The sequence below is a fragment of the Phoenix dactylifera genome, chromosome 5, assembly GCF_051530095.1.
Source record: "Phoenix dactylifera cultivar Ajwa chromosome 5, Ajwa_hap1_PhDact_Kaust_v1.1, whole genome shotgun sequence".
Taxonomy (NCBI): Eukaryota; Viridiplantae; Streptophyta; class Magnoliopsida; order Arecales; family Arecaceae; genus Phoenix; species Phoenix dactylifera.
This window is the reverse complement of record NC_143194.1, coordinates 3537847-3552669: the sequence shown is the minus strand read 5'-3', so window position 1 is coordinate 3552669 and position 14823 is coordinate 3537847. Positions and strand designations below refer to the sequence as shown.

Sequence of the window (14823 nt, the reverse complement as noted above, 5' to 3'; positions counted from 1 at the left end):
GGATCTCGTAGGACGCTCTTCATGGATCGGAAGGGGAAAGGGAAGGCGCCGGCGGGGATGGAAGCGGGAGGTACGGCGAGAGGCTCAGGTAAGCCTAAAACCTCTGGAGGAGTATCCAATGGCAGTCGGGGGGAGCACTCCGGTGCCTGGTCGAGGCCGGGGCCGTGGGTGACTCAGTGGCCCACGGCCGCGGAGATTGAGCGGCTGAGCCGCCGCTTCCCGGAGGTCGTGATGCTCCGGGAGGAACCCATTGCGGCGGCTCGCTTGGAGTGGGACGAGAGGGCTGTTGTGGTACGCAGCCTGGGACGCCGAGTTCCGGCCGAGTGGGTAGCCAAGGATGTGGCTACCCGGGCCAAGCTCCAAGATGTGGTGGCCGTCCCTCTTGCGGACGGCTACCTGGCTTTGCGCTTCCGATCATCGGCGGACCGAGAGCGCGCCCTTAATCTAGGACCCTGGGTAGTGGGGGGGCAACTCCTCGCCATGACTCCCTGGGTCCCTGATTTTGAGCCAAGGGAGGAGGCGGTGTCGCCGGTGGAGGTGTGGCTACGTCTTCCCCGCTTGCCACCGGAATATTGGACACCGTCGACCATCTTGGATATAGCAAGCAGGGCAGGCCGACCGATCGTCGTGGACGCTGTCACCGAGCAGCGACGGGCGATGGCTTTCGCCCGGGTGAAGGTTGCAGTCGACGCCTCCACGCCCCTTAAACCTGGAATCCGGATCCAGGGGAAGACGAAGGTGCGGTGGCAGCCCTTCGTCTTCGAAAACATTCCGCTCCTCTGCCCCCGGTGCGGGCGGATGGGCCATTTGGAGGCGGCCTGCCGGTTTCCGATGGTTCCTGGGCGGGTGGAGGATCCGCCACCAGTGGCGGTGAACCCAGGTGGCGGGTTGGTTTCGGCGCCCCCCGATGACGGGGAGGAGAACCCAGGGCTGGTGTTTGGCCCCTGGATGGTGGCGACACGGCGGAGGCCTCCGCTGCGGGAGTCTCGACCACCACGGTCGAAAGAGACTCAACCAGTGCCTGGATCGGCCCCGTCCCGACCGCCTTCTCCGGTAGCTAGACCGGAGATGTCTGTGCCTGACCCGAGGCCTGAGTCGCCCTACGCCCGACCGCCATCGCCAGTTGCCCTACCGATGTCCCCTGTGGACACCGACGGCTGGCAAAAGCCGACGAAAGTCGCCAGGCGACGATCGCCGGCAGGTGGGGGGGAGGGCTCGCACCGGGATACCTCTATCCCGCTCTAGGTCGACTCGGTCGATGACCTCGACGAGGCCGACCGAGGGGCTGACACTACCCTGATTGTCTCTAGGCCCAGCGAGCCGAGCCGGGGCTGCGCAAAGCGGGCCAGGGCCCCGGCGGGCCCTGGTCCGCCAAGGGGCCCAGGCAAGCAAGCCCAGTCGGTTAGGCTGGGCCACCGAGCCCGGGCTGTCGCGCGCCGATGGCGGGTTGCGCACGGGCAGCAAGCCGCGACCTCTGTCTTCGTGTGCGGGCCCAATTGGGCACACGGGTGGTGACAGGCCAGAGGTCTCTCTCTCGGGCTCTCCGTGGGCTACGGGGGAGTGGCCGGCCTGGACCACGGCCCCTGCTGCAGGGACGGGGCCCGCTAGCTCTATTAGGGGGGACCCTAGTGGACCATCAGTGGGGGGCCTACAAGCCCAGTCAGCTGAGTGTTTGGGGCTCGGGGCTGCGCAGGACTCTCAGGACTTACAGGTCCAGGATGATCTGACCTTGGATCTCGGGGAGCCAGCTGGCCCTTTCCAGTATAGGTCTCCAGGTCGGGGACCTGTCTCAGTGCAGGGGACCCACCTGCTTGTTGGTCAGACCCCTCCTGGGCGGGACCCTTGGGATTCACTTGAGGGCCCTGGGAGAGGGCCTGATGGTGTCTACCGGTTTGGTACCCCGACCCAAGCTTTGGGCGAGCAGCACGTGGCTGCCCCTAGGGGATGTGAGACTAGGGGTTACCCAAGGATGTCACTGGAGGTAGGTCTGGTAGAGCCTCTGACGCCACGAGATGAGGCGACAGGGGTGCCGCTCGGAGAGGCGCCACATGAGGGTCTCCCGGATGCAGGTGCCAGTGGTGACTGCTCCACGGGCTTAGCTACGGCAGAGGGGGACCACCCAGCTGTCGTGCGACTCATCAGGGCGGCAGTCATGTGCGAGGTATCTGGTGAGGTTGAGCAGCTGGAGGATTTAGGCCGCCAGCCTGAGCTAGCTCCCGAGGCCCAGGGGGAGGATGTACTTGAGGCCGACCGAGCAGTTGTTGATCCATGAGGATTCTAGCCTGGAATTGTAGGGGGGCGGCCAAGCCGGCCTTCATGTCCTCTGGCAAGAGGTTACCAACTTGCTTGCCCAGGGTATCCCAATGGTGGTGGTTGGTGATTTTAATTGTATCCAAAGTGCGGATGAGAAGAGGGGAGGTGCGTCCTTCAATGATGGGATTGATAGGAGGGAGTTTCGCGACTTTGTGCAGCTAAATGGCTTGGTGGACTTAGGCTTTTCGGGACCACGGTTCACCTGGTGCAACAATCAACCCGGCGGTGCTAGGGTTTGGGAGCGGCTAGATAGGGCCTTTGCTTCCCCAGACTGGATCCTTCGCTTCCCTACCTGCCGAGTTAGTCACTTACCCCGGATTGCATCAGATCATTGCCCCTTGTTGATTTCGACCTCATCGGTATCGGGTCATCATAGCCCATTTCGCTTCGAGAAGATTTGGCTTTCGTACCCCCAGTCTTGGGACATCGTTCGCGATGCGTGGCGTGTTCCGGTGCGGGGGGACGCGATGCGGCGAGTCTCACGTAAACTCGAGTTGACCAAACGGCGGCTTCGCCGTTGGAACCGCGAGGTAGTGGGCGATATTTTTCGGAGATTGGAGGGGGTTGAGGAGGAGATTACGGAATTACAGAGGAGAGAAGACCTACGGGGTGCACTTCCGGAGAATGACATGACTCATCTTCGGGGGCTTCTTGCGACGCACCACTCACTGCTACGGCAGCATGAGATTTTCTGGCGACATAAATCTCGGGTCCAATGGGTAAACGAGGGTGATCGCAACACTAGGTTCTTTCATCGGACGACTGTTATTCGGCGACAGCGGAGTATGATCCACTCACTGCGTGATGGGTCCGGTCACCGAGTGGAGGGTGACCCTGCCGTTGGACAGGTTCTACTTGACTTTTTCCGCGCCAGATGGACTGAGGATGGAGGCCCTGGTGTTGATGACCACTTTTCGAGGGTTGATGTAGGTATTGCAGATGACGAGAATACGACCCTGGTTCGGCCGGTGTCGGCGGAGGAGGTGCAGGAGGCAGTCTGGGCTCTGGCAGCGGACAAAGCTCCAGGACCAGATGGGTTCCCCCCTTTCTTCTTTCGTAGATATTGGGGTATCATTCGGAGAGCTGTGATTGAGGCTGTTCAGTGTTTCTTCACTCAGACAGCCATGCCTGAGGATTGGAAGGCCACCTTCATTACACTCATTTCGAAGCACCAAGAGGCGGTAGAGCCGGGTCATTTTAGGCCCATCAGTTTGTGCACAACCTTGTATAAGGTTGTGGCAAGGATTATGGTGGGCAGGATAAAGCCCCTACTGCCGGGCATCATCAGCCAAGAGCAGGGGGCTTTCATTGCGGGGAGGAACATTTTCCACAACGTTATGCTGGCTCAGGAGATGATGTGGGATCTCCAGCGAGCATCGAAGCGGGGCAGTTTGATGGCAGTCAAGCTAGATATGGAGAGGGCTTATGACAGGATCAGATGGAGCTTTCTCCGGAGGGCACTGGAGGCTTATGGCTTCCAAAGGCGATGGATTGGATGGGTCCTAGGGTGTGTCCAGGGGCCAAAGTTCTCTATCTTGGTCAACGGCACACCTTTGGTGTTTTTTGAGTCTACTATGGGGCTGCGGCAGGGATGTCCCTTATCCCCTTACTTATTTATCATTTGTTCTGATATATTGTCCCGTGCCCTCCAGAGGGCGTGTGCAAGCCGGGAGCAGGAGTCCTATGTTCCAGCACCGGGGGCGGGACCTGTCTCTCACCTACTTTTTGCTGACGATTGTCTTCTCTTGTCCAGGGCGCGAGTTTCTGATGCACGTGTACTTCGCAGAGTGTTGGCAGATTACTGTGCGGCATCCGGACAGAGAATAAACTTCACGAAGTCAGCCATCCAGTTCAGCCCTAGCACAGAGAGCAGAGTCAGACAGGAGATCAGGAGTATTTTGCAGATGCCCGAGCAGGAGGGGACTCTGGTTTACCTGGGAGTTCCCATCACAGGCCGGAGGCTACGAGTGGCGGAGTGCTCGGGGTTGGTGCAGCGGGTCGAGAGCAGGCTGGAGGGATGGAGGGCATCATCTCTATCCATGATGGGGAGGCTGACACTTGTCAGATCGGTGCTTGGGTCCATGCCGGTATATCTCATGGCCAACACTGTGGTCCCTAAGACGACTCTGTTGAAGATTGAACGTCTTCTCCGGAGCTTCCTTTGGGGGTCCCATGGTGGGGGCCGTGGGGTACATTTGGTGGCCTGGGAGCGGGTATGCCGGCCCACCAGTGAGGATGGTCTGGGAGTTCAGTCCCTTCTGGAGCGGCGTGAGACTCTCATTGCACGGCATGCAGCTCGCTTTTTGTTGGAGCCACATGGACTTTGGAGTCGGGTGATGGCAGCTAGATATGGCCGAGGGAGCCCTGAGGTGGCACGGCGTGGTCGCCGTATCTCTTTCATGTGGCGCGAGATTGGGAGGTACCTGCCGACCGTGTTAGCTCATACCAGGTGGCTGATGGGCGATGGCCGGACCATTGTTGTGATTGATGATCCGTGGGTAGATACCATTCCCTTGAGATATTGGCCGACGACGGTGGATTTCGAGGCAGCAGTGGGGCTCCGGGTGTGCGACCTCTTAGCACCAGGGAGGGCAGAGTGGGACGTGGACAGACTCCATCAGTTGTTCGGGGCACATCTAGCCGAGAGGATCCTTTCTCTTCCAGTACCAGGATGCGAGGGCCCAGATGTCAGGGTTTGGAGCACTTCATGCAGGGCCAGTGTTAGGCTGGGTGATCTGGCCCGGGTGATTCAGCGCGAGCATGAGAGTGGATGGGACGGTGCCTGGATTTGGAGGTCTAGGCTTCATCCGAGAGCATCACTTTTTCTATGGAAGGTGATGTGGGACCGCCTTCCGACGAGAGCAGTGCTGAGCCGACGTGGTTTGGGGATCCCTGCGGAGTGGGGGGCCTGCGGTGCAGATGAGTCAGTTGACCATGTACTATTTGGATGCTTTTGGGCGAGGTTGACATGGCAGTGGACGGGTATCCCAGAGGAGGTGTAGCGGGAGAGGAGACTGTTCCTACAGATGATACGTCAGTGGCTGGCTAGTCCCCGGACATGTCAGGAGGCTATCCGAGCGACTTGCACCGCCCACCAGATCTGGTTGGCAAGAAACGCTCGTACCTTTGGTGAGCGTAGGATGTCGCCGAGGTTTGTTGCGGAGTCTGCTCGAGTACTGGCGATGGAGTCCAGACCTACCAGCCCTTCAGATACGACCTTGATAGCTCGGGACACCTGGGGTTCCTTCTCTGCTCAGGCAGTTCTTCGGATGGTGTTCTTCACCTGGGAGCCCCCACCCCCGAGTTTCCTCAAGGTCAATTTTGATGGTTCAGTACTAGACAGTGGTACACGAGGCGATGCAGGCTTCGTCATACGAGACCCTCACTCAAGGGTTGTGGCAGCGGGCGGTTGCCGGCTCTTCGACATATCAGTGCCAGAGGCGGAGTTGCGAGCTGCCTGGGCCGGCCTTTGCCATGCGCGGCGGGTATTGCGGGCTAGCTCGATCATCTTGGAGGGCGACTCATCCACTGTCATTGGGTGGATTCGGCGGGAGAGCACTGGCCATCCTTTGATTCGGGATATTAGGATGATGGTGAGGGATGGTGTGGCCTTTGAGGCTAAGCATGTATTCAGGGAGGCCAACGGGGCGGCTGACTGGGTAGCTGCATATGCAGCACACCATTCGGAATACGCCCTGTGGGCAGGAGAGCGGGAGCTGCCATCGGCACTACGCGAGATTTTGTATTTTGATGTTCTTGGGTGTATTCGGACACGCGTTGTCTGAAGAACCCGTTTTAAGTATAAAAAAAAAAAAAAAAGCATCCACATCTTGGATAGCTTCAACATAGATCTCATTTGCATGATTTGACTTCTTAATATGAATCTCTTTGGCCATATCAGCTTAGCATCCTTTGACCCTTCCAAGATATTAAACAAATCTTGTCCTATCAAATATGACTTGGCCATAGGCTTTCAATTAGATAATTAGTGTTGTTCAATTTATGGAGTAGACAATTGGTAGCAAAGATAGTCGTATTAATGTTGGTGAAATCAGTCATCACAATATCCAAATATTGAATCACAATAAAAACTACACAATTTGCATCTTCACATAATGAATCACTGAAAGCTCTAGATCCACACTGAATGATAAACTTTGAAACCACCAATAATCAAATCATTGCTTTGAAAGGTATGTTCTGAACAAATTTAATTAATCCACACATCGCCTGGCCACATATCAAAATAACCTTGTTTTAATACTACATAGAATGAGATGCTTTTCGGTGTCAAATAAATATACTGGTCCAAGATCTAGAACAAGCACTAATCAAAATTTTAAAAAATAATAATGAAAAAATATAAAAATTGGAGAGAGAAAAATTTACATAAAAAATTATAAGCTGAGAGCCGGTTCTCGGCACTCACTCTGGCTGCTAAATGGACACCTTATGAGCAGAAAGAACATATCTGCGTTGGGAAAGCTCTTGCCCCCTTCGTTACGGACACTAGAATCCACCCAAGTGGGCCTATTAAAGGTCAGTGTCCTAAACCATGAGCCTCTTATACTGCATCCCCTCAATTAAAACTCGCATAACTAGTGCTAAACTTCATGCTTCATGCTGGAAAATTTAAAAAAGAAACATGTCCTTGCATGGGTAACATGCAACAAGTTTTTTTTTTTTTTTTGTGGGGGGGGGAGCAATGCCAAATCTCATAGCATCTTCATGTAAAATCGTGCTACCAATACTAACTTTATACCAAACTGCTATTGCTAATCCATGCATTGCGGCTGGAATTGCACTGAACCCCAAATGGTATCTGTAGGGAATTTTCTTGCATGGAACTTGAGTTGCACAGCGCATGGCTCTGAAGTCATACCTCTCAATAGTGTGGAATGGTGTGTTTGGTTTGTAGTTTGCCATCAACATTAAAAATAAAAAAACCCAGGTCTAATATTTGGGGATGCATTATCTAAGATCTGAACATAGCATCTCTAGAGGGGTATGACCACAGGACAATCCCCATCCATTTAATACTGAATAATAGTTTCCAGTATCTACTTTGCCTTCAATATTGCAAACACTTTTCTTTGTAACTTAGCCAAGTTTGTTGTTATATGGTTTTGATTTCGGTTTTTTTGATTTCAAATTAAAAGCTTCATTCTAAAAAACAAAATATTGAAAGACTCTAACATAGACTGTTTTTCATCCTAAGAAGATGGTTCTAAATTTTCTCCCACTTTCCACTTTTTCCTCTCTACCTTTGGAGCGTTTCTGAGTTGCAATATATATTTCTACGTTCCTTAGCAAGTACATTACTAATTTATAAATAAGATACAAGAGTGAATGTATATATCAATGTACGTATCACTTGATCTTATTATACCAACTTCTTATTCCACATCCCCCCCCCCCCCCCCCCCCCCCCCCCCCCCCCCCCCCCCCCCTTCTCTTCGCTCTCTCTCTCTCTCTCTTCATTCATGTTACCGATTACCAAACCCACTCAAGAGGTGCCTCGGTGAGTATATATAAATGTGCCTCGAGTTGGCTGTCACGCTCCCTAGTAGTCTAAAGTTGAAGCCAAGCCAAATCCCCTAACGTCACAGATTCTCCTCATTCCTAATCTCCAAGCATGCCAAACCATTCGGAATATTTCAACCACGTCATGCGATGTGCTTGGGGCTTGAAGTCTATAAAGCACCATTCTTATAGGCTTCCTTTTCTTAAAGAACCTACTTTGGCACTTGTGCGAATATCCTATTGGCTAATGCACACCAAGAAAGAAAGAGATGTAGCCCTCATTAAAAGTGGTTAGCACTAAGCCCTATATTTATTTCTTTGATTTGTGTGACGGAACCTTGCATGCATGCATGCATGCCTGACAGGGGGAAGGAGGAAGGAAGATCTCCTCGATTGGTGTACTACAGTGGGAAGCCTTAGGCTCTCGTGCAAGATATATATCGCATTACTTAAACCTTAAATAGGTTTAAAGTACGCTGCTGAAGTACACCAAAGAATAGATTGATTGTTGGGAAGAGAAATCATAGTGCTATAATTGCATATGGAGATGGAGAGTTCCTGAGAGCTCATGCATGTCGCTGCTTTTGAGGGACGGACGTTTGCGTTTATGGGCGAGTGCATGAAAAGAAAAACACCACCACGAATCCTAAAATCCAAGTTGATTTGCATGGGGAATCAGATGCTCTTGAAGTGAAAGGGTCTGCCTCTTTTTATGAGGAAAGGCAGTACCAGGGTCAGTGGGTTGACACTGGCGTTTGACTGGTTTGGGCCACCCCATGCACTTATATACGCCTCGATATGATATCATGTAGTTCTTACATAAAAGAATAAAGCAATAAAGTACATGCATTTAACTTTCTTGGTACGTGCACTCCTCTTTATCTTTCTTTTTTTTCCTTCGTTTTTTTTGGTAGCTACTCCTCTTTAGCTTTTTTCACTCTCTAGAAATGCTAAGCTTAGGTCTCATATTTGTTATGTTACCCTGAGATCGAGAGTTCCGAGGACGAACCTCCCTCGTCTCGTTAATTTAATATGTGAGTGGATGTACTTACGAACTCTCTCATTTCGTTAATTTAATATGTGAGTGGATGTACCGGCATTTATTTGCTTGCACTGGAAAGATTATTTAGATAGCACTAAAAAAAATTAGATAATATCTTCTTGGTTAGTATTCGTTTTCCTGGACGAGATCTTTAAATAAGAGACAATTTGGATACTTTTTGAGATAGCTCTAGATCAATTATGATATTTATGATTAGATTTAACTAAATTTAAATATCTAGCTAGGTAAGAATGTCAGAGTTTCAACAATAAAGATATGTGAAGATCTATATGAGATATTTTGAATAGGACTAAAAAATCTAAATAATATTTATAGACTAGTTTTTTTTGGATAAGGATCTAAGTATTATAGAGATAAAAAGAGTGAGACATGCTAAGTTGCTAAGTCATAGTTTATTTAGCATCTTAAGTAGGGATTTGCATGAGTTGGATTGGCCAGTTTGGAGTTAAACTTGAAACCAAACTGATTTAAATCAATTTTCTAAAACTAAACTGAGGTTGAACCGACCATCTACAAAAACCGTTTGAAACGGATCCAATTCCATTTATTTCAGTTCGATTTATCACATTGATATTTTATTTATATATATAATAAAATATATTAAAAAATGAAAGTTGTTGGGGGGTGTGTATATATATATATATATATATATATGGGTCGGGTGGAGTCGGGTTGAATCAGTATTTTGAAAACTTAAACCGCAACCAAATCTAATTATTTCGGTTCAGAACTTTTTCAAACCAAAATCCAACCGATTTTTTTTAAAAAAAAACAACCGCGCGATATAAATCAAAGCGAAAAGATCGGCTTGAGTTAGGTTCATGCATGGCTCGGCCCAGTTCTTTTCTTTTCTTTTGGCATTACATGAAAGCAATGAAGTTACAGGTTCCTGGTTGGAATCCTGCTTTATGGACAAAGCTGCATGGTTTTGCATTCAAAAGGACAAATCGGCTGTATTGATACTGTAAGAAGTGAGATATGCTGGATGCCCATACTGAGGCCATTCTTGCTTTTCTTATATGTCATGCCCTCACTTGCAGATCCGCGTGTTCTCATTGCTTTTTGCACCAGATAATCCTATCATAACATAACGTCCTCTCAAGTTCTTAGTCCCTTACAGAAACAAAAAGAAGAAGAAGAAGAAGAAGAAGAAGAAGATTCCCATTAGTGTACTATCTCTTATACCAGGTGTTCCCCACCTAGGGTTCAGAAAGTGGAAGATGCACATGTCAACATGCAGAGTGATTGGAAGAGAAGTCTCAAAATGTGTTGGACTAGACAACAAGAAAATTATTGCTTCTCTTAAACAAAATTGTTTCACTATTAATTCACAGAGTGCCTAACCAAATAAAACCCTGCTGAAGTATGCATACATACATACATACATACATATATACATATATACATATATGTGCATATGTGTTTATAAATGTATAGTTTGCTTCATTTTTTTTTTTTTTTTTTTTGCAGAATTCAAATTGCGCGTACATCATTTTTTTCTGATATAAGATACGCACGCTTTATTAGCGCACAAAGGCAAGGACATTAATTATATTGTCAAGGCTTAATATGAGACAACTGAAATCATATAAATTCAAATACAGACAAATGTTCAGCTCATCACTTGATTTAGAGGAACATATGTTTATATTTTTCATTTCACAATTGAAGACTGAAATGAGTCTTATGGGGATTTCATTTTTGTCCCCTCCAAAATAATGTATCTATAAGAACCTAAAAATATATACTTTTAGTTTTATTTTTTCAAAAAAATTAGAAGGATGCGTTAGTGAAGGCTCAAATCTAGAAGCCCTTCAAGCAAAGCAGGGGGTGTGATGACTAGAGCATCTACTTAGGCAACAGATATTGATGGTGAAACAGAGGAAGAGAAGAATAATGAAAAAGGCAAATAGTCTCCTTAAACTTAAGTATCTAATTTTGGGGATAAGATACTTCAAAAAAAAAAAAGAAGGTTAAATCGAAACAATTAAATGAGAGATAAGTTTCAGGCAAATGCTGGTAGTAGGTCTGTCTCTGAACTGGTTAGTGAATTGACTTTCATTTCCAAAAGAAGCATCAATAGAGAAGACACAATTCAAACCCCGAGCACCCCCTGGGAGAAAAGTTATACAGATTGCACTGATGACCACCGCATTAGCCTACTTAGCGATCATGATAATTAATCATTGTGTTCTAAAGAAACTTAGCACGATGTTTAGCAAAAGTGATTCAAGTAGTGGATGGCTATGATTGAAAAACATGCTTACATGATAATGATCTAAACTATCTCATAATATTTTTTTAAAGAAAAGCACACATTCGATAGTCCTTTGCAGTCTATCTTCTATTTAGGTAGGAAAATTATTGGCTGGACCATGTCCACCAGCTCAGTAGTGGACCAATCCAACCATAAACCAACATGTACGCCTGTATTGCTTTGTCTGTGCATGTTGGTTTGTAATTAGATCGATCTACTGTTGAGCTGGTTGATCTGGTCTAACTAATAATTTCTCATTTTGGTGGCTTTCGCCTGTCCCCCGCAAGTAGGCATCACAGCCATACGACCTTTACCTTAACAAAATATTCTTATTGTAACCTAAACTTTTTTAAATATTATTCGGTGATTGAGTTGCAGTGTAAACAATCATATTGTTCTCCACAAACACAATCCTCCAATAACATCAAACACTGATCAAGATTTAATAAAGGGAGGCAGTCTTCATCTTATCTTGAGCTATTCACCCATCGACAATACCTCAAACCTAACACCCTCCAAGTTGGCATCCATCTTAAGACATACTTCTTGATAAACTTTTCTCGAGCTCTGCCAAACGGATACATTTGCCAGGAAATGCTAGCTGTTCTAATTATAGCTGGCTAATGGTTTTTCTTAAATCAATACATCAGGATGATTGAAAGGGTGATTGACATATAATAACTAGGTCCAAAAGCACCTTGGGCCATCACCTCACTTCAGCTGTCCAACAAAGATCTCGGTAACCTGAGCAAGAGAGGGTCCCCAGGCTCAACTTCTGCCATCATCATCACCATCATATCACATATGTATGCCGAGAGACAGAATCATTTGATATAAAGGATGGCAAGAGGGAAGACAAGAATCTTCTGTCCATCAGCGCAGTAACCCACACAAAAACTATCCCAGCATCATCATCACCTCCGGGCCCCCCCCCACCACCACCATCGTCCGTCGTCGTCATCCTCAGCGACAGCCATTCCGAAAGCTAACGGCTATCGTAGCTTTGTTTTCTTTCTTTATATTAAGGTAGTGCCGGTGACGGCGGTCGAGAGCGAGAGAAGAGCTTCTGGCCGGGGGCGAGAATGGCGAGGGGGTCGTAGCGGGCCTTGCGGTCGACAAAGCGGGGCCACTGTCGGCCGAAGTGGTCGGCCCAGTCGGCCTCGGATTGGTAGTGGGGGAGGTAGAGCTTGAAGTCGTAGCCGTTGGATCGGCAGCACTCCACGACCTCCCGGTTCTGCGCCACCTGATCCGCCGCCGCCGGCCCCTCCGGGTACGCCCGGCTGAACCGCAGCAGCGCCACCAGGTAGAATATCTCGCTGTCCGGCAACGCCACCGAAGTCCGCCGGTCCCACCTTCACCCCCCAAAAAAAATACAAATTAATTAATCACCATTATATCTTTAATCACACTTCTTATAATTAACGGCTATCTTACTTGCGCCGGAGCAGCGGGTAGACCAGCATGGGCCCACCGATGCCGTGCTTCAAGATTCGCTTGAAGACGTTGCGATCGAAATCGACGATGTCTGATGAGGCGACAAGGAGATTAAGCCAGGGGTGGGGCGCCGCCCAGGAGCCGTTCGCACGCGCCGCCTCCTCCACCCGCTTCACACGCGAGAGGAAGTCCACGTACGTCGCTTCCACCGCGAACTCCAGCCCCCGGATGTACCGCAGCCGCCGCAGGATCTCGTCCGCTCGCTGCCAAAAACAGAGATGAACGAATAAATAAATAATCAGGGGCATTTCGGGAGGTTAGCTTCCCTATGAGGACAAAAGTGGTGATGTTTCACGGGCTCGTCAGGGGCTTTCACGTCACATTCCAGGATTTTGGACGCAGCCAGAGGTAGATTGGAGGCATCGCCCCGACATCACGTAGCCCCCCGCCAAAAATGCCACTCAAATGTCAACTAATTACCAGAGAACCACAACTCTAACGATCGTAAAATTGCAATGGAGCAGGGGGTATTCGGGGAAGATACGGGAGTCAGGAGATCCAGCGGAAGGCGCACAACGTGGACGTCCGTAAAAGATCTGGGAAGGAGATCGCTTTCGGGTATCTAATGACGAGAAGGCCCCTAGGTTCTGACGAGAATTACCTGTTCGATGGCACCGCGTTCGTCGTGGTTGAAGTGGAGTGCAAGCTCGAGGCAGTAGAGGACCGGGCCTGAGCCGGCCGGGATGAGGGCCGGGTCGAAGGGCGAGGCGGGTGAGAGGGGGACCAAGGGCCAGCCGTTGACCGGGTCGGCGCTGTTAACGAACGCGAAGCCCTCCACGTAGTCGCAGCCGTCCGGTTCGGGCCGGGTCACGAGCCATTCGGCGTCGCGCGAGTAATCTTCGAACCGGTTGTAGACCACCCTTATCCACTTTACCTGCGTCAGAGAAGAGAATGAGCAAAGAGAGATTCAACTGGATTGGATAACCTGGAGGTGAGGTTACCTACCAAGTGGGGGGCGGGGTGGAGGGGGATGCGAGCGCGAGTGATGACGCCGAACTGGCCGAGGCCGCCAAGGACGGCGAAGAAGAGGTCGGAGCTGGAGCCAGCGGAGCACACGACCCGCTTGCCGTCGCCGGTTACGACTTCCAGCTCTGTTACGTTGGAGATCTGGGGTCCGTGGCGGAAGGCCTCGCCGCTGATCCCGCCGTTGGAGAGCGTCCCGCCGACGGTGAGCCCCAGGTAGTCCGTCCAAGACGCCGGCGCCATCCCGTGCCGCCGGACTCCCCACTCCAGCACCTCCTCCCACAGCGCTCCGCCCGGGACGTCGACGGCAAGGTCGCCGCCTTCGGCGGCGCGGACGAGCTCCATGGGGGCGCTGAGGTAGCGCATGTCGAGGACGAGACCGCCGGCGGCCATGGCCTGGCCGTTGACGGAGTGTCCGTTGCCGCGTGCGGCGACTGTGAGGCGGGGGGAGTGGGCAGCGAGGCGGATCGCGGAGGCGACATCGTCTGCGGTGGAGGGCCGGATCACCGCCGCGGGCCGGGCCTGGACGATCCCGCCGAAGTCCTCCGCCGCAGCGGCGACCGCGGCAGGATCGGTGGCGGCATGGAAGTCGAGAGACCGGAGGACATCCTGATCGCCGTCGGGTCCGGGGGCACCGCCGTCGGGTCCAGGGGCGCCGCCGGCGGCGGAGGTTTCCTTCTCGCCGTCGGGGGCGAGGCGCTGCTGCTGCTGCTGCTGGTCCAGATAAGCGATCATAACTGGTTTCTTTTTTTCTCTTGCTTTTGTTTTGCTTTCTCGGGTTCGTATTGTATGGGGGCCGATTTAGGGGCCGGGGGGGATGGGTTTATATAGAGCGGGGGCGGCGGCGGCGTCCAAAGGAAAATACGAGTTTCTTTTATCTACAGTTCGACACCCCCCTGCCCGCCACTCCTTAATAAAAGTAGGGGAAAAAACTATTAATCGTTATCTATTTTTAAGACTAAAAGAAAAGAATAATTTATATAGAAAAATGGATAGGGCTAATTTGGGAGAGGAAGAATATCTGGGGATCCGAAACGGCCTTAACCGTCCCTGAGGGGGCGACGCCCACGTCAGCGAATCCGAGCAGAGGTATTTCGGGATGGGTACTACTACAGATTGCCCGTCCATTCCCCGAAGAATTCCATTCTGACGTGGCAGTCGAGGATTTAGGCCTCAGGGACCGTCGTGCTAATTATCAGACCCCACGTAG

General features: G+C 50.5%; 1 protein-coding gene across 1 annotated transcript; it reads right to left on the bottom strand.

Annotated features, from left to right (window-relative positions):
* Positions 1-11575: 11575 nt before the first annotated feature.
* LOC103704900 (cytokinin dehydrogenase 11-like) lies at positions 11576-14513 on the bottom strand. The gene is made up of 4 exons (XM_008788392.5): positions 13596-14513; positions 13252-13524; positions 12591-12853; positions 11576-12508 (listed from the first exon to the last, which is right to left on the bottom strand). Exons 1-4 carry the CDS (start codon positions 14346-14348, stop codon positions 12178-12180), a joined length of 1620 nt encoding a protein of 539 aa, XP_008786614.3. The 5' UTR covers positions 14349-14513; the 3' UTR covers positions 11576-12177.
* Positions 14514-14823: the final 310 nt, after the last annotated feature.

What these genes read in the sequence shown, in the direction of transcription:
- LOC103704900 (XM_008788392.5), bottom strand. Translation starts at nt 14,348, where the DNA reads ATGATCGCTTATCTGGACCAGCAGCAGCAGCAGCAGCGCCTCGCCCCC. An exon ending in AACGCGGTGCCATCGAACAG is followed by an intron (nt 12,854 to 13,251) that starts GTAATTCTCGTC and finishes TGTTTTTGGCAG; the next exon opens with CGAGCGGACGAGATCCTGCG. An exon ending in TACCCGCTGCTCCGGCGCAA is followed by an intron (nt 12,509 to 12,590) that starts GTAAGATAGCCG and finishes TGGGGGGTGAAG; the next exon opens with GTGGGACCGGCGGACTTCGG.